Consider the following 27929-nt stretch of genomic DNA (forward strand, 5'->3'; position numbering starts at 1 on the left):
TCATCGGAGAGCATCACCATGGGGCCTGTTCGTTTATGCGGACAAACCGGTCGTCAGTTTTTATATGTAATATTTCAAACATATATCTTGACGGACCTGCAAATGTTAATACAGGCCTTGGAAGTCTTTGTCAAGGCTCGTCTGAAAACAATATAAAATCACCAGGTCCGTCTTTATTTCATTAACGAACAACACTGGTCCAAGTGGTCTAACCGTTTGGACCGCAAAAACGAAAAACGGCTCATATCAAGCGCACCGCAGTGGTTGTAATCGGATGTTGACGTCTTTTAGGCTATATGTCGTTGGCTATTAGTATCACGTCCTCAGGATAAATCAACTTCCGGTAGGAGATGGACGGAGATGGATTTGGTTGGTATGTTTTGTTTGATAAATGCTTATTTCTAGTGACTTGAATTGATCACATAGATTTAGTATGTGACTCACCACAGAAACAGATAAATAAGATCAATGTCAAGGTGTTCCATAGATCGCAAATGAATCGTAGGCATATCCAGAATCGTTTCCGGTGTAAACAACAGCGTTTAACTTTCGGTTTCGAGATTTTGAGCATAGCTACAACTGTAATCCGGAAATACGAGTATTAAATAATTATTGAGTAAGAATGGTGACTCGTTAGGGCCAATATCAGATCTCGCATTCTCGGTTTAAGAGGGCCAAATATCAAATTTAGTATTCTTGCTTTCTCGACCTTATCTCGAAAAGGTGAGAATGCTAAAACGCAAAAGAGCGAAAGAGCGAAAATTTGGGGGCGAAAACGCGAGATAAATTTTGCACTCTCGCCGTCTTGATTTCTCTCCCTCGCCGTCACGTTTTCACTTTCTTGTATTTTCGACCTATTAAGAAAGGTTGAAAACACGAGATTAGGCTTTAATGGCATCCTCCCACTCTCGCTTACTTGCGTAAGGAAGTCTGCTGAAATTAATTTTGCACTTACGCATTCGCGTTTTCGCTTTCTCGCATTCAAGTTTTTTGCATTTTCTCATTCTTGCGTTTTCGCCCCCTCTTCATCGCATTTCGCATTTTTGCGTTTTCGACCTAAGGTCAAAATTGTGAGAATGCAAATTTTGATATTTGGCAAAGAATGTGTATAAATACTGGATTTATAGTGTTATCATATTAGGTCACCTGGTCCGACGTCCTTCTGCCTGTCAACAATTGACTTCTTCTTCATAACCACTGAATCGGAATTGAACAAAATTTGACTGGTAACATCATTATAGGGTGGGGATTAAATATTGTACAAATGGTGGCGCTGTCTCCCCTGGGGGCTGAGGGGAGGGGCCAAAAGGTGTTGATTTGGCTTAATATAAACGACCTCTTGTGTGGAACTTAGCAATTGATATCTCGCTCATATCTAACTGGTAGCATCATTATGGTGTTACAATCGAGGGATACGTTGGGGGAATTACCCAGAGAAATGACAACACAACACCATCATTCTCGCTTCGTGGCGGCAACCCTTTATATTCCGGAAAACAACAAAACAAACTAATATTCGAACCAACATATAAACAACTGGCTGACATTATCCGGAACTAAGACATTTCATGGTCACCTAAAATATATATTTTACATATATATAACATGCCCCCCCCAAAACAAAAATTTTACCCTAGGGAATTTTTTTGCAGAACCATGAAATGAATTAGAAACCCAAAGTACATACATGTAGTTATTATTTATAAATCAATGATCTGATTATCAACATTTAAAGTTTCAGTCATTCCACAAAGTCCATATGCCAAATAGAAATGTTACTCACTCATCATCATAACATAATATATAAAACTGAAACATCATAATCTCACTAGATTAATTAAGACACAATTGCAGCACCACATAACACAATAATCTGTAATATATACATGTATGCTGAAACTAAACTGTATAGTACACTATATATATACACTGTTTATAGGGTTCCCATTGGATAATATTATCAATATTACTCGACAATGTAAAACATCATCTATAAACAGTCTACAACACCGGCTTAAATCACTTCAGTAATGAGATATTGTCAAATTATACAATCACTTATTTATCAGAAATGCTAGTAGGTCTTTGGAGTTGATCGAGCATGTCCCATCATCAGACTTTTTCACAATACTGTCAAAATTGGACGGTTTCGAAACAGTGGTCACATGATTGACTTGCGAAGATGTCAAGTTCCTCTTTCTCGACATTTGTTGAGCAAATGGGTTTGTGTCCCACCCAAAGTCATCATCACACGGACTTGTCGGTAGAGAATTGGCTTTCTCCTCACGAACGAATCCAGCTGTGATAGTTTTTGGAGGGTTGATCTGGTGCACATTATTGAAAGGTTGACCTGTTGGTTGAGCAATTAACTTTCCTTCACAAACGGGTTTACCAATATTCAATAGCGCTGTCTTTGGATGACTCGAAGGCGACTTCACACATGATGTAGCAATAACCTCAGGCTTAGGCTCAATGCTGATAGGCTTAACAGGGTTAGGGTCACACTGTGTCATCACACTAACACTATGTAAAACTGGCTGTTCAACAGAAACACCAGAGTCGTCTGTACTCTTTGGAATAACCACCTGATTATGACTCTTAATCCCTTTCCGCCTTTTCCATGCCTTGGTTCGTCGCTTACCGTGCCTGATCTGTGACGGCGACTTTGATTTCGGTTTAACCTTGGTAATATCACAGGAATCACCATGACCTGTCAAATCCCACTCAATACTAAGTGATAAATGATGCTGGTCGTCCTTGAGCTCGTATTTAAACGGTTAGGAATCGAACCTCAAGTCATAGGTTTGTAATATTCGTACTATCTGATTTGGTAGCATCTCAATGGTATAAATCGTGTCAATCACAAAGACAGATGAAACGGCAATACAGTCACATCATAGGCATAACACACATCAAACGGTCACAGCGGCTGCCTGCCACACACGTGCTTACGCAAATAATAAGTTCACATTACAATTCGACGATAAAATCAAAATAAAACGATGAGGCACTTGCTTGGCAGTTGAGGTTTCCTTGAGTTTGGATTCTCCACCATGTTACAATCGAGGGATACGTTGGGGGAATTACCCAGAGAAATGACAACACAACACCATCATTCTCGCTTCGTGGCGGCAACCCTTTATATTCCGGAAAACAACAAAACAAACTAATATTCGAACCAACATATAAACAACTGGCTGACATTATCCGGAACTAAGACATTTCATGGTCACCTAAAATATATATTTTACATATATATAACAATGGGGTGGGGATTCAAAATTGTACATATGGTGGGGCTGACCCCTCAGGGGCGGGGCCAAAAGGGGTGAATTTGGCTAAATTGATATAGACGACATCTTCCCGAAGCTCAGCGATGGATATTGCTAATATTTGTCTGGTAGCATCCTTATCAATTAGGGATACACAATTGTACAAATGGTTGGGCTGACCCCCTGGGAGCCTGAATGGCGGGGCCAAAAGGGGTCAATTGTGCTAAATTGATGTAAACAACTTCTTCTCTGGAACTAAGCAAGGGAATATCGCTTATATTTGTCTGGTAGCATCGTTATTGGGGGAGGATTCAAAATTGTACAAAAAGTGGGGCTGATCGACCCCCCAGGGGAAGAACCAAAAGGGGTCCATTTGGTAATATTGATATTAACGACTTCTTCTCTGAAACTAAGCAATGTATATATTGATATTTCAGTGGTAACATCTTTGAAACCATTCAGATCGCCACCCAATAACCATATATAGCATTGCTATCTCTCGGTACAACTACGATAGGAAATTCAAATCTATATCTTCAGATCACCAACACATAGTGTATACGATACCTTGTGCTAATAAATGGATATATAACATAGTAACACAAATGACGAAGGAAGACAAATTTTTGACTCGTGCCCTGACCGGGCCTCCAACTCACGATCTACGGCACCAAATTACCTAGCCAATAATACCAGCAGCTTATACCGCCACGCCACAGAACGTTTCAATGGCGCAGTGATGGTCGGCCCGATAATCTGACATGATATGGGTGCCGTAGATCTTGAGTTTGAGGCCTGGTCAGGGCACGAGCCAAAAAGTTGTCTTCCTTCGTCATTTGTGTTACTTTGTTATATATATAAATATAGCATTGCTAGACATCAACAAATAAAGCTATTAACAAATTTTATGGAACATAATTATTTAACCATGTGAGCAATATAGGCCCTCTGGGCCTCTTGCTTGATGTTGTGTACAGCTACTCAATTCAAAATTCCACGACAGAGCCCCTGTGATGAAAACATGTTAACAGGTCAGATGTATAAAAGGCCAATCAGTTATTTGCAAATTATTTATCTCTGCCATGCTTAATGGAGAAGAAGAAATATTGTTTATTTTTTCACTTGAGACCAATAATGCTTTTTTAATAAATTTTGCAAATGTGAAAGTAGCCCGAGTTTCCTCTGGCCCTGACACCATGTCTGGTGTATCACTACTATATCAAAACGTAGAATTCTCCGACACCATTTGGTGTCTCTAAGATTTTGGTTCAAACACAATAAAATTGGGCGTGACATATAACACCTACCTTACAGACCTTTATAGACCCCCGCTTAATGCTGGTCAAAATTTCACACTTGACTCGATGCCATATTGCTAGCTATGTAGGTCACGGGTGGCCTCATCACCCTGATCCGTGTGCGATGGAGCAAAAAGATAAAAGTACAACATCTATTTCTATATAGTTTACCGCTTATAAATTGTAAATAGTGTATTCTTGTATAAAATACAACAGGTTTTGGGAAATAATAAGCTTAGTTGTCTTGATTTAAACTATTCATGAGGAAAAACACAACAAATAATATTTGGTCTCTTTAGGTTCGTTGCATTACAATTCCCACAATTTGGATGGTTAGTTGCACTGTCACTTACAAAATGTCGGGTTAACAATGTGAAATTTTGACCAGCATAAAGTGAGGACTATACAGACGGAAGAGAACACCAATTTGAGACCAAGTGACAAACACATTCCTGATGTAAAATAGGCACAGGGGTCTTTCCTTACCCCAAGGCACTTGGTTTCTTTAAACATAATCATATCTAATCAACCAGGTGAGCAATACAGGACATATTGGCCTCTTTTTGTAATTTTAAGTAACAGATTTTCATGTTGAAATATATTATTATGAAGGGCTGTAAAATCCCTTAGTATATATCTCCAGCAGCAATAAGCACATGCCTGGTAATAAGCCCACCCATGTCTTGTAATCCTGGATGGCGGTTGAGTCACCAAGTGTAAATTCATTTAAGATGAATCTTTACTTATTCTCTTTGAAGTCGTGAAATTTAGTGAAACTATCAAAATGTGTCAACTGAAGCTAAGAGCTGATAATTACGAGAACATATGTTAACATGCATACATTATTTTGTCAATATTATCCCATAATAAGCCTAACATATTGAATGAAAGCATTATCTGCTGACAATACAGGGTTAACTTATTGAATGATGTATACACTATATGATATATATATTTAAGTTAGCATAGATGCGTAGCCCTCAGATCTTTGATTTTGTTATTTTATCTTGCAGAAAACCAACCAAAGGCAACTCCTTGCATTCATCAAACCTTACAAAGGATCATCAATAATGATACACTTCAGTACCAGGTGTTAAAAAATGCTGAAACTTAAAAACCAGCGCTTGTTATTATTCTGCTAAATATTTAGCATGAATTCTCTCCCGTTATCGTTATCATCGAAGCTATCAGTTTCAGAATTCTGCGGATCACATAATTCTTGAATCATGACAGCTGTGAAGAAAATGGAGGAGGAGTGCTGTTCGGACTGGCAAAGTAACAGAACCATCATACAATGCCTTGATTATTTATTTAAAAACAGCCTGGAGACCGACGTCACTTTTGTCCTCGGACTAAATGGAGAGACAGTTCAGGCTCACAGCTTTGTCCTAAAGGCAAGGAGTCCAGTGTTATGTAAAGTGTTGAGTGCTGGCAGTAAGCCAAGATGGGAGATAACTGTGCCACAATCAAACAAACGCATCATGACCATGTTTCTTAGGTAAACAATGTAGATTATTGGTTTTAAAAATGATTCATTTTCTGATTTATGTAGCAACAGACCCTCTACAGATTCTATTTTAGTTAGCAGTGCAGCATCCCTACTGATGCTGCACTGCTAACTAAAATAGAATCTGTAGAGAGATAAACGATCATTCATTTTTAGTTATACTTTGAAATTCCTTCCAATTAAGTTAATTGATTACATAATTGGCAAATCATGTGTTCAAATCATAGGAAATTAAGATATTATCAGTACGAGTTTAATTTTATTTGTTTAGAATTTAAGTAAAAATGCCTATGTTAACCTAGAATTATAAATATGAATGAAATGTATTGACGAATAGCATCTTTTATAATAGTCAAGTATGTGAAATTTGTTTGATCTAAAACACACAGAAATATAAAAAACATGTATACTGATTATACCAGTGATCAGCTATAAAAAATCATTTACAATAAATTACAGGATCAAATGATGTTAAAGGACTCAAAACATTATTCGATTACATGTATATGATTATACAGTCATCGGTCTGATTATAAGATATTGGGCAACTTATTTCCTCTCAATTATCCTAATTTCATTCTTAGATAGAATTCATTAAAATTTTGTGTTGATTAAGAAATATCTATTGTTTCCTCCCGTTGATATCAGGTATATTACTGTTGTCTATATATAAATAAAAACTGACTGGGAAAAATGACACTAACGTGCTGTCCGTGTTGTGTAGGGAACCATATCATCCACTTAGTATGATACCAGACTGGTTTCGTTACCAAGACGTAACTCATCAGAGGTAAAGTGAGCGGTGTCTACAGCCCTTTATAGAGTTACATAGGGTGGCGCAAAGAGGCGTAGGGTGGTGCAGGGTAGGGCAAAGTGGCGTACGGTGGTGCAAACTGGCGAAGGCTGGCGTATGGTGGCGCAATGTTGCTCAGAGTGGTATTGTTATTGTATGACTCTCCTGAAAGTGGATACCATTGTATAATTAATTATATTTATGTTGGGGAAAAAATATCAATTGATAACAAACCTTATTTCCTGCAACACCATGTTTCTTCATAGGCTTACCAAAGTGATGTCAGAAAATTATGTTCTTAATAACTTTTTCATTTCTACAGTAAACAGAAAATAATGGCAATTTTGTGAAAATGAACTTCAAACCAATATGATTCCGACTATGTCATGAAAATTCACTGGCAAATTTATGCTGTCAGATTATTTGGCGAATTTTTGCGAACTCAATTAGGAGTTGAGATGTATTAAGCTTTAATAAGGGAATCCTTGAAACTGAAATTCATCAGTACTTACCAGTTCTTTAATATTGTAAATATATCTGTGGCTATGTAGGGTTAGTTTAATGGGTTTTTAGCTCACCTGGTCCGAAGGACCAAGGTGAGCTTATGCCATACCGTGGCGTCTGTCGTCCGTCCGTCCGTCCATCTGTCCGTCTGTCGTCCGTCCGTCCGTCAACAAAAGACTTCTTCTTCATAACCGCGGGGTGGGGATTCAAAATTGTACAAATGAAGGGGCTGACCCCCCAGGGGCCTGAGGGGCGGGGCCAAATGTGGTAAATCCGGTTATATAGATATAAACGACTTCTTCTCTGAAACCAAGCAATGGCTATCGCTCATAATTGCCTGGTAGCATCATTATGGGGAGGGGATTCAAAATTGTACAAATGATGGGGCTGACCTCCCAGGGGCCTGAGGGGCGGGGCCAAATGTGGTCAATTTGGCTATATTGATATAAACGACTTCTTCTCTGAAACCAAGCAATGGATATCGCTTATATTTGCCTGGTAGCATCATTATGGGGAGGGGAATCAAAATTGTACAAATGATGGGGCTGACCCCCCAAGGGCCTGAGGGGCGGGGCCAAATGTGGTCAATTTGGCTATATTGATATAAACGACTTCTTCTCTGAAACCAAGCAATGGCTATCGCTCATATTTGCCTGGTAGCATCACTATGGGATGGGGATTCAAAATTGTACAAATGGTGGGGCTGACCCCCCCAGGGGCCTGAGGGGTGGGGCCAAATGTGGTCAATCGGGCTATATTCATATAATTGACTTCTTCTCTGGAACCAAACAATGGATATCTTATATTTGCCTGGTAGCATCACCTTGGGGTAAGAATTTGAAATTGTACAAATGACGGGGCTGACCCCCCTGGAGGCTGAGGGGCGGGGCCAAAAGGGGTCAGTTTTGCAAAATTGAAATAAACGACTTCTGCTCTGAAACTAAGTAATGGATTTCGCTCATATTTGCCGGGTAGCATCCCTATGGGATGGGGATTCAAAATTGTACAAATGGTGGGGCTGACCCCCCCAGGGGCCTGAGGGGCGGGGCAAAAATTGGTCAATTTGTTTAAACAACTTCTTCTCTGAAACTTACCAATGGATATTACTCACATTTGTATGGTAGCATGGTTATTGGGTGGGGATTCAAAATTGTAAAAATGTTGGGGTTAACCCGGGTCTCTGAAACTAAGCAATGGTTTGACTGGTAGCATCCTATTGGGGTAGGGATTCAAAATTGCATAAAGGAACGAGCTGACCCCCAAGGGGGCAGAGGTCAGGGTCAAAAGGGGTCAATTGGTCTAAACAAGTTCTTCTCTGAAACTAAGCAATGGATATCACTCACATTTGTGTGGTAACATCCCTCTGAGGTCGCGGATTAATGCACTTTTTGGAATTTTCAGTATTAAAATAAAACCAATGTACATGTACCCATATAAAATGCTTATGAAATATATTGACATACCAATACCAGCGACAAATATACTTCAGCATCATTCTTGTTTCATATCTCATGAAACCAGGTGAGCGATACAGGCCCTCTGGGCCTCTTGTTTGTAAGTATTGAACTGTAAAGTAAAAGTTAAGTAAAAGTTAAAAATAAAGATGAGGTACTATGAATTTGAAACTGACCATTTTTGGAAATTGCCCTTCTCTTTGTGTAGTATAGCATAGAATTAGGAGGAAAATGAGGAAGAAATATATAAATTGCTCAATTTCCAGTCCTTACATCAAATATTCCAGATTGGAAAATTGTGTGATGTTGATGATTTCATTGGAAAAAGTTTAGAAAAATATACACAATTGGAAATGGACCAAACATGTAGACACTAAGTCTACATATCATGTCTACTGGTAACATGCATGGACATTTTCAGTTGTCCAACTTCATTATTTAGATATACATGTATATATAGTTTAACAAGTTTTACTTTCAACTTATAGCTAATAGGTTTTGAATTATTTTACAGATACCTGTACAGTGACACTATCACCCTAAATAAACCCTGATGCTTCTTTACTGATGGCACTAGGAGAGCAGTTCAAAGTACAGAACCTGGTAACATTGTGTCAGTTGTTCTTGGAGAGAGCTTTACCTGAGAGCAGACAGGAAAGTGACAATGATAAATGCTTTCATCCTCTGGGTGCTTTCACCTGTTATACTGGACATGCAAGACGAAACACAGATGAGATTGGACATGCTACAGTTAGCACTGATGAAACTGGACATGTTAGAATTAACAATGATGAATCTGGACATGCTAGAGTTGACAATGATGAGACTGGACATGCTACAATTAACACAGATGAAACTGGACGTGCTAATGTTAACAATGATGAAACTGGACATGCTAGATTTAACAATGATGAATCTGAACATGCTACAATAAACACAGAAGAAGTTAGACATGCTAGAGCTTACACCAATGAAACTGAACATGCTTCATTTAACACTGATGGAGCTGGGCATGCTAAAGTTCTCACTGATGAAACTGGATATGATAGGCTGAACAATGATGAAACTGGACATGCTTCGTTGAACACATGTGAAGCTGGGCATGATACAGGTAACACAGATAAAAGTGGACGTGTTAAAGTTAGCAAGGATGAAACTGTGAACACTAAAGTGAACACAGACGAAAGTGGATATGTTAGAGTTAACACAGACGAAAGTGGACATACTAGAGTTAACACAGACGAAAGTGGGCATGCTAGAGTTAACACAGACGAAAGTGGACATGCTAGAGTTAACACAGACGAAAGTGGGCATGCTAGCGTTAACACAGACGAAAGTGGACGTGCTAGAGTTAACACAGACGAAAGTGGGCATGCTAGAGTTAACACAGACGAAAGTGGACATGCTAGCGTTAACACAGACGAAAGTGGACATGCTAGAGTTAACACAGACGAAAGTGGGCATGCTAGAGTTAACACAGACGAAAGTGGACATGTTAGAGTTAACACAGACGAAAGTGGACATGCTAGAGTTAGCACAGACGAAAGTGGACATGCTAGAGTTAACACAGACGAAAGTGGGCATGCTAGAGTTAACACAGACGAAATTGGTAATGCTAGAGTTAAACACGAAAGTGGACACGCTAGAGTTAACAAACACGACAGTGGACATGCGAGATTTAACACGGACGCAAGTGGACATGCTAGAGTTAACACAGACGAAAGTGGACGTGCTAGAGTTAACACAGACGAAAATGGACATGCTAGAGTTAACACAGACGAAAGTGGACATGCTAAAGTTAACACAGACGCAAGTGGTCATGCTAGAGTTAACACAGACGCAAGTGGTCATGCTAGAGTTAACACAGTCGAAAGTGGACATGCTAGAGTTAACACAGACGAAAGTGAGCATAATCCTGACATAAACATTTCTCTGCAAAAACCGAAACCTGGAAGTGGACTTGCTTCAGTAAACAGAGATGAAGCTGGACACGCTAGAGATTATTCAGTTAAAACTGGATACATTGGAGTTAACACATCTGAAACAGAACATGCTGATGTTACCCATGATACTTCAGACGAAATTAGTTCAGGAATTCCTGAAGAAAATCTCTCCCCACAAAAGCTGAAAAGTGTAAATGACAGTGCTTCAAACAAATCTTCAAGGGCTCTTATTCTAGAATTTCGACGCAGATACGAGATTGAGAAAGAGCCTATTTCTGTTGAAGTGATGCATGAAAATAATTTGAAGCAAAACTTTGTGAAATCAGACACAGCTAAGTCTTTACATGAGGATGTTTTGATGAGCAATGAAGACGGCATAGAACGCAGATATGTGAGAAATGAAACCACGAAGTCTGTTGACATCAAATTTCAAATACCTCGGCAAGATTCAAAACAGAAACGTTTGGAAAGTGTGTTGAGGTCTCAAGGTGTGGTGCTCCCTAAAAATTCCCTGACAATTTATGCTAAGAATAAACTGGTGACTTTAAAGAACCTAGAAAATATTGTCGTAAATAAATTATTAGGAAAGACAACTCAAAAAGGACAGCTGGATATTTTGTCCTCAGCAGATCATGAGGATGATACACAAGACGTGAAGTATCAAAGATTGAGATATGTCTTCACAGGAAAATCATCAGCGGGTAAACATGTTGGGGAAGCCATCTTGGGAACGACATCAATGGAACATTGTTTTAGAGATAAAGACTCCATGAACATATCTCAGGATCGATATCTGGGAAATAATATATCTCAGAATACAGGTCAAAAAACATCTGTGCCTAAGCCAAGGTGCAGTGAAAGCCCCAGGAAAAAGTCTCGAAAGCAATCGGAGAAGGATGTCTTCGACACAGAATCACAAGAACAGACTCCTGAGAAGCCATCTTCAAAAGTTAAAACTCAGAAGCGACGTCGGAGGAGGAAGACATCGGGTAAAAGTTCTCCACATCTTCATCAAGGACAAAATATGTCAGTAGGGGAACATACCCCTGGAGACTTATCGTCAAAGGGCACAACTCCAAAACGACAACGTATTAATAAAATATTGCAGACTTCAGGGGACTCATCTTCAAAGGTTACAACTCATCGAAGACAGAAGAAAATGTTAGGTTCTCGACAACCTGATCAAATATACGATATATCTGAAGAGACTATAGAATACACTTCAAAGGCTGCAACTCTACGAAGGAAACCAATCGCAGGTTTAAGTTCTCCTCATACATATCAAGGAAGTGATGTGTTGGACACAGATTCTCATGGTCAGTCACGTGACACTACTCCAGGTCTGTCGTGTGATACTACTCCAGGTCGGTCATGTGATACTACTTCATGTCGGTCTTGTGATACTTCTAACATCATGGTCCCTTCAACAAAATTAGTTTGTGATAATCTTGTGGAAGATATATCCGGATGTGACGTGTCCATTGACGTCAAGGGTTATGGTTCTGGTAGCTGTAACAGAAATATAAATGATGCTAACATGACCTCTGCTAGTATTGACAGTAATAATGACACAACTATACAATCTGCTGTACATGATAACCATAATTCCATCAAAGCTGGTATTGGAGAGGAACACTCCAAACTCATCGTCACTGAAGATTGCTCCACAGACATCCAACCTGTAATTTCTGATAAAAACAGAAGTCATGTTGTCCGGGAAATCAGTGACCTTGATCGTCAGATAAGAAACCTGCAAGCAGATTTAATGAATAATCATGGTTATCAGGAGGATAACGATGGCTTCTCGAACTGTCAGGATGAATGTATGATTGTGGGCGTGGAAGGTGATGAAAATCCCAGTAATGTACATCCAACAGCTCGGACTGAAGATGGTAAAGTGGCCGCTTCTTTAGATCCAACGTCAACAGCCCAGACTGAAGATGGTAATGTGGCCGCTTCTTTAGATCCAACGTCAACAGCTCTGTTGGAGAGTGATCAGGATGAGAGTGCTGCTGCTTTTGATCTAGAATCCACAATAAAGCGTGAGATTGAAATAGATGAGATGACTGCTTCTTTGACACGAGGACAGCACCATGTCAAGGTAAGCTTTACTTCAGGTTGATGGAGATCCCTATAGGTTTCCTCCCCGCCCGTCTGTTAGTCCGTCCACTTAGTTTTCTGCATTATTATCAGCCTGCTTCAAGTTATGTAGGTGAAAGGTGGTTTGCGACTTCAGATGCATTATTATCAGGCATGCTTTAAGGTATGAAGGTGAAAGGTGGTTTGCGACTTCAGAAAGAGTAGCTACAGATCAAGGTCGGGTTTTAGGGTTTTTTGGTCAAGGCCTCTGTTACTATTTTAGCAGGGGGTGGCAGGGGACATGTATTGTTTTAGCAATACACAGCATGCTTGTTTGGTCTGACCTGTCGTAGGTTTGAGACTCCGTGATGTAGCAATGGCCCACTGGGTTGTAGGAAATATAAACTGGATTTAAGTTTAGTGTTTAGAATTGATATAATTAAAAGACCAAGAGATAACCGAGCCGTATCACGGACACTTCCACTGATGAATTATCTATCAAAGAATGTATTTGTGACCTGTTTATTACCCTATTTAACCTCATAACAACCTTAAGTGTGATGTTTACAGTAGAAAGTATTGAAACTTTCGCTACTTTGATAGATTTCCCCCTCTTTTTATTTGGCGAACAATATGACACTACGATGTCATTAAATGTTTCCTCTCGTAGCTTTGACAGTTTAATGTTACTAATATGTTTTCTTTTTTTCCGCAGGTGTAAGTGAAACACTTACATCTTCATTTCAACGAAGTACTATCTCGAAACATTTAGATGATGACATTTCTAGTGGTAATACACCCCAAACCGAACTAGTCCAGAAAAATTGCAGAAAGAAACGTAAGAGCTATGTCAGTAAAAAAGGGAAAAAGAAAATTGTGAAAACTACAGCAATTATAGAAAAGGAAAGTGTGGAAGAGACACATACAACGGCAGTAAAGAGGAAAAAAGTTACTATTAATGTGAAAGAAAATCCAAAAAGGAGGCAGTACATGGAAAATGAGATGGCGGTACCCACGCCACCCCTCTTGGACAAATGCGAGGTTTGTGGAAAATATTTCTCCTCCCCGATTGCCCTTCTTATTCACATGAGGGATCACGCAGGGGAAGAAGTTCACTCCTGTCACTACTGTGGTAAAGGGTTCACGCTACGGGGCTCTCTTCAGCACCACATGCAAAAGCACGGAGCTCAAGAACCCCAATATTGTGATCTCTGCGGAAAATGGTGTTCCTCAAAAATCTCATTGATACAACACCGCAATACACATCAAAATGAAAGGACTTTCAAATGTAATATCTGTGGAATGGAGTGCAAAACGAAAATGCAGTATATGAATCACATGCGCAGAGGAAAACATAAGAAAGTTATTTTAAATCATAGCTGTCAGAAGTGTGGTGAAGCCTTCATGTTTAAGAAGGATTTGGCAAGACATAAGAAATTACACATCGAAGTGAAACCCTTCGAATGTCAAAAGTGTTTCAGTACCTTCTGGAGTATATCAGGGTATCGGGGACATTTAAAGAGACACGAGAAGGAAGAAAGTAAGCGAAAAGACTACAGATGTCACCTATGTACTGCTGTATTTCATAGTCCAGAATCCCTGCTTGAACATTCCAGGGTACATAATGACAACGCAGAGTTAAACGTACAGACATCTGACCAACTCGAGAAGGGTCAAAAACAGGATAACATAGAGTCGAAAGTACGAAAATCTAAAAAGAAATGTAAAGAATTGAGATCTTCAAATTCAAATCTAGTTCATTTTAACTCGCAAACGGAAGGAAAACAACTGGATAGCTCTGTGTTACAACATTTAGTTCCTTTTAATTTGTGTAAGTACAGCCAGGAACTTGATAGTGCTGGGTCCTCGAATTTAGTTCATTCTAACTTGTACAAAGACAGCAGCCAAGAACTGAATACTAGTAGTTCAAGGTCAACTATAGTCCATCCTGACTCTCACAAGAACACGGATAGTTCAGAGAAAGAAATAACCCATACGTATTCACCAAGGGACAAGCAAGACCTGGATAGTAAAGAGACGAATTTTGATCATTCTAACTTGCACAAAGACAGCATCCAAGAACTGAATAGTTCAGAGCCAGATTTAGTCCATTCTCACAAGTATTTCAATGAAAAGGACCGGTCAGTGAAAAAGATAGTCCATACGAATTCACAGAATGATAGTCGAGAAGTAAAAAGTTCACAGACGCCATTTTTGCACACAAAAACTCAAAATATAGACAGTTTGATATGTGAAATCTGTGGTAAGTGTTTTAGTCGTATACAGAGTCTGAAGACGCACCAGAAGATACACACTGTCCGGGAGGGATTTGAGTGTGTACTGTGTAAGAAAGTGTTTATGAATAAGTGCTACCTAGAACGACACTACAAACATCACTCGGGTGAGTGGTACTTCCCCTGTAATCTGTGTGATGAGGGTTTTGACAAGAAGGTACAACTTCTGCAACATCAGTGTTCGGCCCACAATAAGAAAATGGCGTTCAGTTATAGCTGTATAAAATGTCCTCTTATGTTCACTACCCACAAGGCTTTCAGAAGGCATATGATGTCTCATGCAGGAGATACAGGGCAAAATTAAAGGCAAGAACATTACATAAAAGTACAGCATCACCGGAGACGAAAATTGACACAGAATAAAATATTACAACACTTACAACATATATCACATAGCAAACCACATCAGAGGACACTATATAGTATTACCCGGTACAGAGCTCACAGGCCACAGAATAACACATCACAACACTTGCGGCACAAATATCACATAACGTATCAGGTGGCAAATTAGACATCCCATAATGCATCACACGGCACAGATCACCCCTCACGTGACACAAACTGACCGAGCACAACCAATCGCATTTCAGGATTAAAAAACATTGGACAACGGTTGAACCAGTGAACAACGAATCCTATGCACTTCAGGACAATAACAGAGGGCAAACCTCAACTGTCTACAAACATGATTTGAATGATTAAAGGGGAAAGTGTTTATTAAAGATCGGAATATAAATGTAAATAAATATTTATATAAATATATTGTGTATAAAACTCATGCCTTGAAATGTGATATTAAGATAAATTTACATTATTATTTTAGTATTCACCCTTCTTATGCTGTCATTATTTCCTCAGCATAGATTTTTTGAATAACGATATGATGCAAAGTGTGCAGTTAATATGAGGATAAACAGAAGAGTTTTTATTTTATTGCAAAACATTGAATAATGTAGGCTCACTTGAGCCAAGTTAGATTTGAGGAGATATCTGCGCACTTATCACAGGACTAGTCAAGGTTTTGAATCATGTGAGAATTGGAAACTTATCAACTTCATTAATGGGAGAATTTGTTTGCCCGGTACAGCAACATTCTTTAGGATCTTAACTCATATGTATAAGATTTGGAAAATTTTACAAAGTAATATGTTCCTACAGAACATATTGAGGTAGCTACATGTATCTAGCTCCGGTTTTGTTTTGAAATGTGATAGTTCGTATTCCATGTGTCTTGTGTACAATGTATAGATTTGGAATATTTCGATCCAGCTGCTGGGTAATATCTATAATACATTGTGTTTTAAAAACATACGGGGCGATAATTCTTTTTATTATTTTCACCCTTTTTAAACGATGTCTACGCTTTCAGTACAGCTGGTTGTTTTTTTGTCATATTATACATTCATAAAGGGTGTTTGGCAGATTTAGTCAAGTCATTTTGCATTTTATTTTGTTTTATGTATTGTTGTTTTTCTGGAGTTGAAAAAGGACAACGAGACATGAAATCTGTTATTATATGTAGATATTGTTTTAACGGGTGGAATTTGTTGAAAATAATCCCGAAAGCTACGCTTTTCTGCGATGAGAATTTTATTTCAGGCACCAATGTTTTATTTATTTCAAGGTGCTGGTATACGCCCAATGTTACATGTATATTTCTTAGTCTATTACACGGGTAATTTTAAACATACATTTATTTATTACAACAAGCTTTGTATTATGTACTTTCGAACCACAATGATATTAAATCTAGCCGTAAACGATAAATATAATCACTATCTACATGTACTTGTTGTATTACACAGGGTTAAAGACATACTAACACGTGCATCCTTTTCTGCCATTAAACGTAAGATATAATGTCTACACGTACAAAGTTACGTTGTTTAAAGATGCTGCATCTTAGACAAAGAATAATGATTATTATACCTAACGTGATTACCGCCCTCCAAAATTTTCAGCTTGTTACATTTTGTTTTAATAATACGAATAGGTTATTGAATCTATCATTTTCACTGTTCTCTTTTTTGTATTTGATTTTCGGTCTGATTAGTGATCATTTTCACGGTTCTATATTTTGTATGTGACTTTTGGTCTGATAAATGTTAATTTTCACGGTTCTCTTTTTTGTATGTGATTTTCGGTCTGATTAGTAATCATTTTCACGGTTCTATATTTAGTATTTGTTTTTCGGTCTGATTAGTGATAATTTTCACGGTTCTATATTTGTATGTGACTTGGTCTGATGAGTGATAATTTTCACGGTTCTACATTTTGTATGTGACTTGGTTTGATGAGTGATAATTTTCACAGTTCTATATTTTGTATGTGACTTGGTCTGATGAGTGATAATTTTCACGGTTCTATATTTTGTATGTGACTTTTGGTCTGATGAGTGATAATTTTCACGGTTCTACATTTTGTATTTGATTTTCGGTCTGATTAGCGATCATTTTCATGCTTCTACATTTTTTATTTGAATTTCAATCTGATTAGTAGTCATTTTCACGGTAAGACCTTCGGTCTTCTAGTTTTAAAAGCGGCCATTTTCATACCTCTAGTCTTCATTTTGACTTTCGGTCTTACAAGCGGTCATTTTTATTTTGCTTTTCCGATCTGTCAGTGTCAGTAAGATATGATGCTATACTATTGTGATAATTTTATTCATTTTGGTGATAAGAAGTGTATCCATTGTCGCCAATGTAGCATCATTTAAGACTATTTGAAAAAAAAAACCAAGAATTGATGAAAAATCTGCGACTCACCAAAACTTATCATTATCGTTCGGAAAAGTTATTGATCCCGATCGCATTGGTTATATATACATTTTCTCTGTTACGATTTTATGTTGAAAATATTAATTTCGTTCCGTTATACGTATCTCGTTTTGTTGTTTTGTAATAATTTACGTTTATGCCAAGCGTTCTTATCACGTTTGTATTGTTAAAAGTAAAGTGTAAGAATTTTGGGCGAAAATAAAGTTATTGTTCACGGACAAATGGCTTTTTGTTATGTTGTAATGGCATTTTTTTCAACATGTAGGTCATCGGTTTGCTTTAAAGTTTTATCAAATAATAGATACAGACGTGGGTTTTGAAGACGTAATATCAATATGATTAATAAATGCAAAACATATACAACAAAAATCGACCAAGTACTGAACAGTGTTTCGTGTTAAATACCGCGAGGAGATCTGTACTGTCTAAACTCTACATGTTTATTAACCGCCATCTTGACCGAATCAAGACAACAATTAGTGACGTAATATGCAATGTACACATAAAACTCAAGGGAGCTAACTCTGTTAACCTCATGCAATGAGACTTATCTAGTCTTTATAGTAACAAACAGAATGTTTGTTCATGACACATATACTCTCTCATTGACCAACGCTACTTTTCGCCAAACCTTTGGAAGGCCATGGGGAAGTTTAATGGTTGAAGTTATGATATTATTTGGAAATATTCTATTTCCTTATGCGATGTGAAGTCAGACATGTTTGATGTTTGTTGATATACAAAGAGATTCTGTTGTCAACACCCTAGTTCTCAAATGAGATTGCGACTTCACCTGGATTTGACCTAGATTTTATGGCGGGTGTCGTGGATTTCACCTATATTTTATGGCGGGTGTCGTTATTTGACCTAGATTTTATGGCGGATGTCGTCAATGATAAAGGAAATCGCTACACAAATCCTTTCAATCAACTACGACTTATTCATTCTAGACCCTGTGATAAGACTCAAACGTTGCCAGATCAAGAAAAGACATATGCAAAAGAAAATGCATTTTAGTTGCTGTGGAACGGTAACCTTTGGCGACCATCGTCAAGTTTTGTTAGAATAAATTCATTTGGAACTCTCGTGGGAATCAAAATGTCGCTTATTTATATGATAGATCCCGATGAGTTCAGGATTGGACCGGAAATAATTCTTCCAAAAAACCCTAAAGCACACGAGACAATAATATCTCCTTCCGTGAAGTATTTGTTTCTGATTAAGTAAAATGATTCTCGCTTTTATATGTTAAAGACATTTGTTTCAGATAAATAGATTGGAGAAAAATAGTTAAAGGCGTACATAATGACCTGCTTGATCCCTGAGTATTCCGAACTATTAACCGACAATTATAAAGTGGTGGCATGTTTTAAATCAGTCGATAGTGAAATGCTTGTACTAAGTATATAACATGAACGTGCGATTCAACAAGTCACAGGAACAGATAAGGTAAGCCATAACGCCGGGAACAAATTCCGAGACGAGTTTCTTCTAACGAACGTTGTCAAATATCTAATCATGGGAAAGATCAGTTAATACACGGAGAGAAAGAAAAGCAGTTAATTGAGTAACAATTCAAAAACTTCGAAACCAAAATATACTGGGACACTTATTCACAGGAATACATAGTGAATCGCGATTTGGTTTATTAAGAAACATAACGGACATCACGGATAATTCGATCAAAGAATTAAACTTAATCATAATATGCCAATTCAAGTGAGGCTTAAAACATAGTTCTTCACCGTTAATCAGAACTTTAACGCAACCATATTATTTCTAAAGAAAATAAAATACCTTTAAATCACATACGGTAATCATCAGTAAAACATTCAGGAATGCAACTTTGATTTTGTAGTCAAGACAACATCACTTTGATTAAGTAGTCAAGACAACATCGCTTAGATTTAGTAGTCAAGACAACATCGCTTTGATTTAGTAGTTAAGACAACATCACATTGATTAAGTAGTCAAGACAACATCACATTGATTAGTAGTCAAGACAACATACTTTGATTTAGTAGTCAAGACACCATCACTTTAGTAGTCAAGACAACATACTTTGATTAAGTAGTCAAGACAACATCACATTGATTTAGTAGTCAAGACAACATCACTTTGATTTAGTATTCAAGACAACATACTTTGATTTAGTAGTCAAGACAACATCACTTTGATTTAGTATTCAAGACAACATACTTTGATTTAGTAGTCAAGACAACATCACTTTAAGTAGTCAAGACGACATCACTTTGATTTAGTAGTCAAGACAACATCACTTTGATTTAGTAGTCAAGACAACATCACATTGATTTAGTAGTCAAGACAACATCACTTTAGTAGTCAAGACAACATCACTTTGATTTAGTAGTCAAGACACCATCACTTTAGTAGTCAAGACAACATACTTTGATTAAGTAGTCAAGACAACATCACATTGATTTAGTAGTCAAGACAACATCGCTTTGATTTAGTAGTCAAGACAACATCGCTTTGATTTAGTAGTCAAGACAACATCACTTTAAGTAGTCAAGACAACATCACTTTGATTTAGTAGTCAAGACAACATCACTTTGATTTAGTACATAATGTAGTCAAGACAACATCACTTTGATTTAGTAGTCAAGACAACATACTTTGATTTAGAAGTCAAGACAACATCGCTTTGATTTAATACTCAAGACAACACGACTTTGATTTAATACTCAAGAGCATCACTGATTGAGTACGATGGTAATACTTGTAGGAAATTGATGAAAGGATATGGCAGAAATTCGCTGTTTAATACTTGAAACGTAATATGAAAACAATTGTCGGATAAAATTAAATGATTTTACCAAAACCGCAGACGTGAACAAGTGAAATATAAACCAAAGTTGGTATCGGTATCGGAATGTTTTTGTCAACACGACTAACTTATAGGTGTAATTCCTTGTAGTGATACACATCCTAGTTAACACTCGAGTTCTTATAAAAGCCTAGGAGCATGTCTAATATTTTGTCCATATTATACATTTTTTAAAACCAGAACGGCACAATTATACGTGTTTCCAAAATGACCAGGCCTATTGGTACACTCATCTCAAACGCCATCTGTTACATACTAATCATTCAAACTTTCCTGATAGCCTTATCTAGGGTTAAGTGTCATTCCTTTTTAACGTGTTGGAATTCAACGAACGTTATTATCTAAAAGTGTTTGTTCTGTTAGGGGACAATGAACGTACAGACTATGTTTCTAACCGTGATCCTCATCGTCCTCGGTAGTATCCAGTACTCTGAAGGTAGGTCGTCCTGGGTAGTATCCACTTCTCTGAAGGTAGGTCGTCCTGGGTAGTATCCACTTCTCTGAAGGTAGGTCGTCCTGGGTAGTATCCACTTCTCTGAAGGTAGGTCGTCCGTTAGAACTAATCTATACATGTAGCTATTCGTGTCACATACATTTCCCGCTTGTTCCCGTCGGAACTAGTCCTCGAGTAACCTACACTTGTATGAAAATGTGTTGGTATATAACACACATTCATATTCTAAGGTTTGACGTTATACAGATTAATAATATTATATAATTATCAACCTCTTTCAGGTGAATACGAGAATTTGTCAAACTGATAAAGTGATATTTCTTTCGAATGGTGATAAATCCTCATATTCATCTGAAAAAAGGATGATAACTGTTTTATTAAATAACATTTTACTTGTGGCATGACACGGACGTTGCATTGTGTGAACTTTTGTAATCATATGGTTATATTTATCTCGCTTTTGAAAGTTTTACATACAAATGTATGTGGGAGCGCAGGGCAGTTGCCGTAATCTTCCATGTTTACTGTACGGAGATAATTTTTACTGGCGTCTGATTGGTCAAATTTCACGTCTGATTGATCAAATTTCACAGAGGGTGTTTTTGACTCAGTTATTAATTATAACCTGCGAGGCTCACAGTGGGGTTTGTGTATTTCAATATTAACCTCTCTCGCAAATTTTCGTCATTGCAGGTTAATATACTGGTATATAACAATATACAATTATATCATGAGTGTCTGCCTCGTGCAATAGAACATCGGTCGATTACCAGTTCCGAGGGTCAAGTTTTCTGGATTATTACATAATGCGTTTGGTTTTCTTGAACTATTGCAAGGCTAAAATTACTATTTCACGGTCACGTGCGAACTATTGAACACCTGTGACGCTTCGACATTTGGTCACGTGCGAACTATTGAACACTGTGAGGTTTCGGAATTCAGTCCTATCCTTTCAAGCGTCTAAATCACTCAGATGCCAACACTATAAGGCGACAGTCATGGCAATTTCTAGGCCTACAGTAAACTCTCCATTTCGGTGATTTTTAGTGTGGTTTAGTGATTATGTAATAAAACAAGTACATGTATATTATCGGTGTCTGTACAATAGTCCAGATTCTACCACAATACCCTGTGTTATTCAACTCTCAGACCATCAGTTAATCAAGCTGCAATTGTTATTGACGTCATCAATAATCTAATGACGTCACATCACCGGGTCCCGGACGTCACCGCTACACTTTATTTGCATACGCGAAATTATACTTGGCCACGTTTCCCTTTGATTCAAGCCGACATTATTGTAGTAGAAACAGGTCACACGACTCGAATTTGTTGGATATGGAATTTATTTCACACTCGTAAGTTATTTTTTAAAAGTTGCAAAAAACACTGGCTAAAGCTCGTGTCATTTGTAACTTTTAAAAAATAACTTACTCGTGTGAAATACAATCAATATCCAATAGCCACTCGTTGTGTAACCTTTATTTCTTCCACAATACGCTGTGTTATTCCACTCTCAAGCCATTGTATAAATGTGCCGAGTGTTGGATAAATATATGTTATATACCACTAGTGGTATATGACCTTCCGGTCTTTTGATTGGTCAAGAATTCGAACTCTAAGCCAAGCTGCAATTGTTATTGACGTCATCAATAATCTAATGACGTCACATCACCGGGTCCCGGACGTCACCGCTACACTTTATTTGCATACGCGAAATTATACTTGGCCACGTTTCCCTTTGATTCAAGCCGACATTATTGTGGTAGAAACAGGTCACACGACTCGAATTTGTTGGATATGGAATTTATGTCACACTCGTAAGTTATTTTTTAAAAGTTGCAAAAAACACTCGCTAAAGCTCGTGTCATTTGTAACATTTAAAAAATAACTTACTCGTGTGAAATACAATCAATATCCAATAGCCACTCGTTGTGTAACCTTTATTTCTTCCACAATACGCTGTGTTATTCCACTCTCAAGCCATTGTATAAATGTGCCGAGTGTTGGATAAATATATGTTATATACCACTAGTGGTATATGACCTTCCGGTCTTTTGATTGGTCAAGAATTCGAACTCTAAGCCAAGCTGTAATTGTTATTGACGTCATCAATAATCTAATGACGTCACATCACCGGGTCCCGGACGTCACCGCTACACTTTATTTGCATACGCGAAATTATACTTGGCCACGTTTTCCTTTGATTCAAGCCGACATTATTGTGGTAGAAACAGGTCACACGACTCGAATTTGTTGGATATGGAATTTATTTCACACTCGTAAGTTATTTTTTAAAAGTTGCAAAAAACACTCGCTAAAGCTCGTGTCATTTGTAGCTTTTAAAAAATAACTTACTCGTGTGAAATACAATCAATACCCAATAGCCACTCGTTGTGTAACCTTTATTTCTTCCACAATACGCTGTGTTATTCCACTCTCAAGCCATTGTATAAATGTGCCGAGTGTTGGATAAATATATGTTATATACCACTAGTGGTATATGACCTTCCGGTCTTTTGATTGGTCAAGAATTCGAACTCTAAGCCAAGCTGCAATTGTTATTGACGTCATCAATAATCGAATGACGTCAAATACACCGGGTCCAGGACGTCACCGGTTGCATACGCGAAATTATACCTGGCCACGTTTTCCTTTGATTCAAGTCGATATTATTGTGGTAGAAACAGGGCACACGACTCGTGATTGTTGGATATGATATTCCTTTCACACTCGTTAGATGTTTTTTTAAAAGTTGTTGTATCAATGATAAAAAATACATTGCCGCTGCTGTATGATACGTGTACATGTACACAATAGGTCGATGTCCACCCGGATACATAGGAGCGGGTCAGTTTTGCCTATTCTTCACTGAATTAGCGGGAACCTGGGCGGAGGCAAACGTGAGTTTTTTTTTATCATATTATTGTACAAAAGAAAACATTAGCAAGAATTTGTTCGAAGCTCTCTAAATACTGGGAAGTGACAGCCCCTGACAGAGTTGTGTCCCTTCCCATATGTCTTAGGAATGAAAATAGTAAAGTCCGGGAACCGAAGCAGTCCTCCTATGGCCAACAACACTAGAATCAAAGTTCAATGTAGTTTTCATATCGACACCAAATTCCGGTGAAATAACGAAAAGCATTTCGTGAACTCATTCACTCATTTTTGTTCAGCTAGAAGTTTTCTTTATTGTCTCTCGACTATTAGAAGTATGAAATCTCCGGCACTGGACTTTACAAAATTGCTAAACAATGAATATACATACCATCACAGAGCTGTTTATTGTTTATAGCTTCAGTGAGTTTCTGATTATATATAGGATCTAATTACAATAGGAAACAATACATACTTTTATATGTCCATTCAGGTTAAAAAAAACAAGGTGAAAAAGTAAAATGAATGTTGGTTTGTTCTCATATGCCCCCCCCCCCCCCCCCCCCCCCCCTTTTTTTTTTTTTTTTTTACTTTTACGTGTTATTAAGTATTATATAATGTCTATATATACAGCAACTAAAACACAAATTCGGTATAATAGGACGTTATGTTATATGGACTGATTCAGACTGGAAACTACTCCATATATATGTTACATTTGTAGAGCTATTGCAGAACATTCAATGCTGAGCTATTCGAACCAAGGACTGATGAGCGCCAGAACGCGCTGGTTGCAGCCCTGAAGAAAGTACCAGGTACTACTATGCAACATATACCTCATGCTTAGTCTGTTGTATATATATATATGAAGTATAGCGTCTGTTTAAAAAAAATGCTTGAAAGTAATTTTTCTGACAATTTATCTTACATTTATATATGATATTATTTTCGCTTAGAGTTTTGACAGGCACAACCTGTGCATTAATGCACATGGTATTTTGGTCAATGCCTGTTGATAACTGATTCCTGTAGATATAGTTGATATTAAATATTTTATGATCAAATACTATGTATACATAAATATACATTGTATAATCAAAATGTATGAATAATGTGTGAATGTTTATGTTTGAGTTACCTCCCTTAAATGTTTGTTTTTCATGTTATTCTTCATTTCATAGTTAATTTATGCATCAAATATTTTATTCATACGATCCACTTGCCACCTTATGGGGGAATTTATATAGGCTTGGCCTGCTATTCGATCATTTTGACTTATACCATCGAATATCAATAAAATTTGTTGAAATTAAATACACTTCATGGCCTCGAATAGGCCCTTCATATGTTTTTGTTTATAACATAATGACATAAAACTACGTATTTCATAAAGTTTCTCAAAGTTTAGGAATAGCAAATTTGAACAAAGGCACAACACAAGTGGAAGTTATCTAGTTGCAAAGTCGAAACATTGCCAGCAATGAGAAAAATCAAATGAATATTATTCTTGTTGAAAATTTCTGTAGCGGCTTAATATTTCCCCTACTTTTTCATAGGACCAAATGACCTTGAATTTTTCATCGGAGGTAGCGACTTCTTTGTCGAGAATCAATTTATCTGGTCAACTGAGTCGACTCCTGTTGGGACCACTCATTGGTACCCTGGTAACCCAAGCAACAGCAACAACTGGGAGGATTGTATGGCTGTATTGAAAACCGGGCAATGGAATGACATCGCGTGCGACCGCGATCTGCGGTTTGTTTGCGGAAAATAGCAAGTATTCATTTAAGTCTTAACTTTATGAAAACAAAAATCTGGTGAATGGACCGCTAACCAAGGGGAGCTCACTCCAGGGTTTTATCCATGCGTCTAAATACGATTAATATAATTTCATAACCCTGTATGATGGCAGCGATATTGCAGATTAAAGAAGGTAATTAAAGTTTAAGCCGATATTACACTTTAAAAAAAAGTTATACCGGGGGTTTAGATATCTGACTACGCCACAACAAGTTCCCACGTGTACTCTTCACTCATTTTCAACCGGAAATAGACGGCGCTTTCATCAATGGAATGACAAGAATTTTTTCTCGATGGCTACATCCTTTAGCGATACTGCCGTTCGAGGGCGCCACTAGTACTGGTTCTCGATACATTGATATGTAATTCCAGTTGTCAATTCAAACACGTGTGTACAGAGCTAGGTGTACCGATCAATAATCATGTTCCGCATTTTAAAATAAGTTGTTTTTTTTCTTTAAGAACTGTCTTAATCGTAGAGGTCATTGTGGTTTTCTACTTAAGAAATAATTAACGATGATTCGTGTATTATTTGCAGGATATTCAACGAGGACGAGGATATTTTGCAATTAAATTAATAACGAAGGCCGCAGGCCTGAGTTATTAATTAAAATTGCAAAATATCCGAGTCCGAGTTGTATATCCTGCAACAATACATGAGTCAAAGTTGATTATTTCTATTCTACCATGTACTGTTTAGTTCTTAGATCGACCTCTTTCTAATAGAAAAACAGCAAAGAAACCCCGAGAAATATACAGGCAATACAGTACTACGATCAAGAGCGTCTTTCATATGGCATTGATTTTGAAAATAAAAAAAGGGATTAAAAAAAAAAAGAAAAAAAAGTGGGCCTCCGTAAGATTCGAACTCGCGTCGTGATAAAAATTAATGAAAGAATAACCCATTAGCCCACTAGGCTATGCTGACCTTAAATAAAACGGGTGAATATTAGATATATAAAATTGTTACAGCCGTGACTCCCGACCGTGTATTATTGGCACGAGCGTGGGTTATTGGAAAATAATACATGGTTTTAAACCAATCAAAACTGGCGTTGCATAGCAAACACGGTAGAATGAGGAATACTATATAATACACATGGATTCGGACATATAGACATATATCGGCAAATACAGCCTATATTTTAGGACACTGACCATGTATTCTATTTATCCTGCAAAAGTCATCAAAAATAATCATTTTGAAGTGAAACGGTATCAATTATAATCCAAATATGTTCGCCTTTTAAACGTTGTTTCACTTGGAAGTAGGCTAATCGAATCGACGCACATGCAAAAATATATATGGTGGGTGTATTCCGACAATGCGGTGGCAGTTGCAGGATAAATATATATATATATATATTTATATACACGACTCGAAATTTGTGTTAACTAAAAAATCTTACAGGTGTATTTCTTTCTTTTGAGATGTAGAAATTTGAACAAAATGGGCAAAAATACATGGTGTTTATAACAATTCTGGATAGTGATAAATGTTTTTTTCTGTTTTTTCTGCAATAACCTTTGATAGACTTTTAAAAATGCCAACCTAAATGAAATGTTTCTGGAATATTTCCTTCAGGATGGTAATGTAAACATCTAAGAGTGTGACGTTTCGATGACAACACTGTCACATTCACCAGACCAATCACAATGGGTCTGACGAAGGTGACACTATAGCTATCGAGACGTCACGTTCTCTTCACCATGTTGGTTACGTTATATAACTTCTATCATACTAAATGAAATTGAACGCAATCACAAAAACACCATATTGACAGATTTAAGCGACTTATGCGGACAGTATGTATACGTATCATTAGGACTACTAAATTCTTTTGATATCAATTTGGAACACGCATACCTTTATGTAGACCGAACATATTTCTATATTTTACAGTGCAATAGAGGACCCGGCAGTTGTTGGATAAAATACAGTGTCGACAATGCGTCTACCGTCATGAAGCAAGAACCTTGTTCACATTTACAAATATGAAATATTAAAATAACATATAATTACCAA

At 37.5% G+C, this 27929-nt stretch overlaps 2 protein-coding genes across 2 annotated transcripts; both read left to right on the plus strand.

The window, feature by feature from the left end:
• The first annotated feature begins 327 nt into the window (after positions 1-327).
• On the plus strand, positions 328-18142 carry LOC117315372. Its single transcript, XM_033869529.1, has 4 exons — positions 328-373; positions 5584-6068; positions 9343-12872; positions 13566-18142. Exons 3-4 carry the CDS (start codon positions 9396-9398, stop codon positions 13569-13571), a joined length of 3483 nt encoding a protein of 1160 aa, XP_033725420.1. The 5' UTR covers positions 328-373; positions 5584-6068; positions 9343-9395; the 3' UTR covers positions 13572-18142.
• Positions 13853-27929, plus strand: LOC117315263 (zinc finger protein 58-like). The gene is made up of 6 exons (XM_033869409.1): positions 13853-15301; positions 21283-21313; positions 24047-24129; positions 24828-24918; positions 25660-25876; positions 27807-27929. Exons 1-6 carry the CDS (start codon positions 13853-13855, stop codon positions 27835-27837), a joined length of 1902 nt encoding a protein of 633 aa, XP_033725300.1. The 3' UTR covers positions 27838-27929.

Source organism: Pecten maximus, chromosome 17 (assembly GCF_902652985.1).
Source record: "Pecten maximus chromosome 17, xPecMax1.1, whole genome shotgun sequence".
NCBI lineage: Eukaryota > Metazoa > Mollusca > Bivalvia > Pectinida > Pectinidae > Pecten > Pecten maximus.

Excerpts from the sequence above, each read along its gene's own strand:
- LOC117315263 (XM_033869409.1), top strand. The coding sequence starts at position 13,853 with ATGGCGGTACCCACGCCACCCCTCTTGGACAAATGCGAGGTTTGTGGA. Across the intron at positions 15,302-21,282 it reads ATGAGGGTTTTGACAAGAAG|GTCGTCCTGGGTAGTATCCA; the intron begins GTACAACTTCTG and ends CTCTGAAGGTAG. Across the intron at positions 24,919-25,659 it reads AGCCCTGAAGAAAGTACCAG|GACCAAATGACCTTGAATTT; the intron begins GTACTACTATGC and ends ACTTTTTCATAG.
- LOC117315372 (XM_033869529.1), top strand. The coding sequence starts at position 9,396 with ATGGCACTAGGAGAGCAGTTCAAAGTACAGAACCTGGTAACATTGTGT.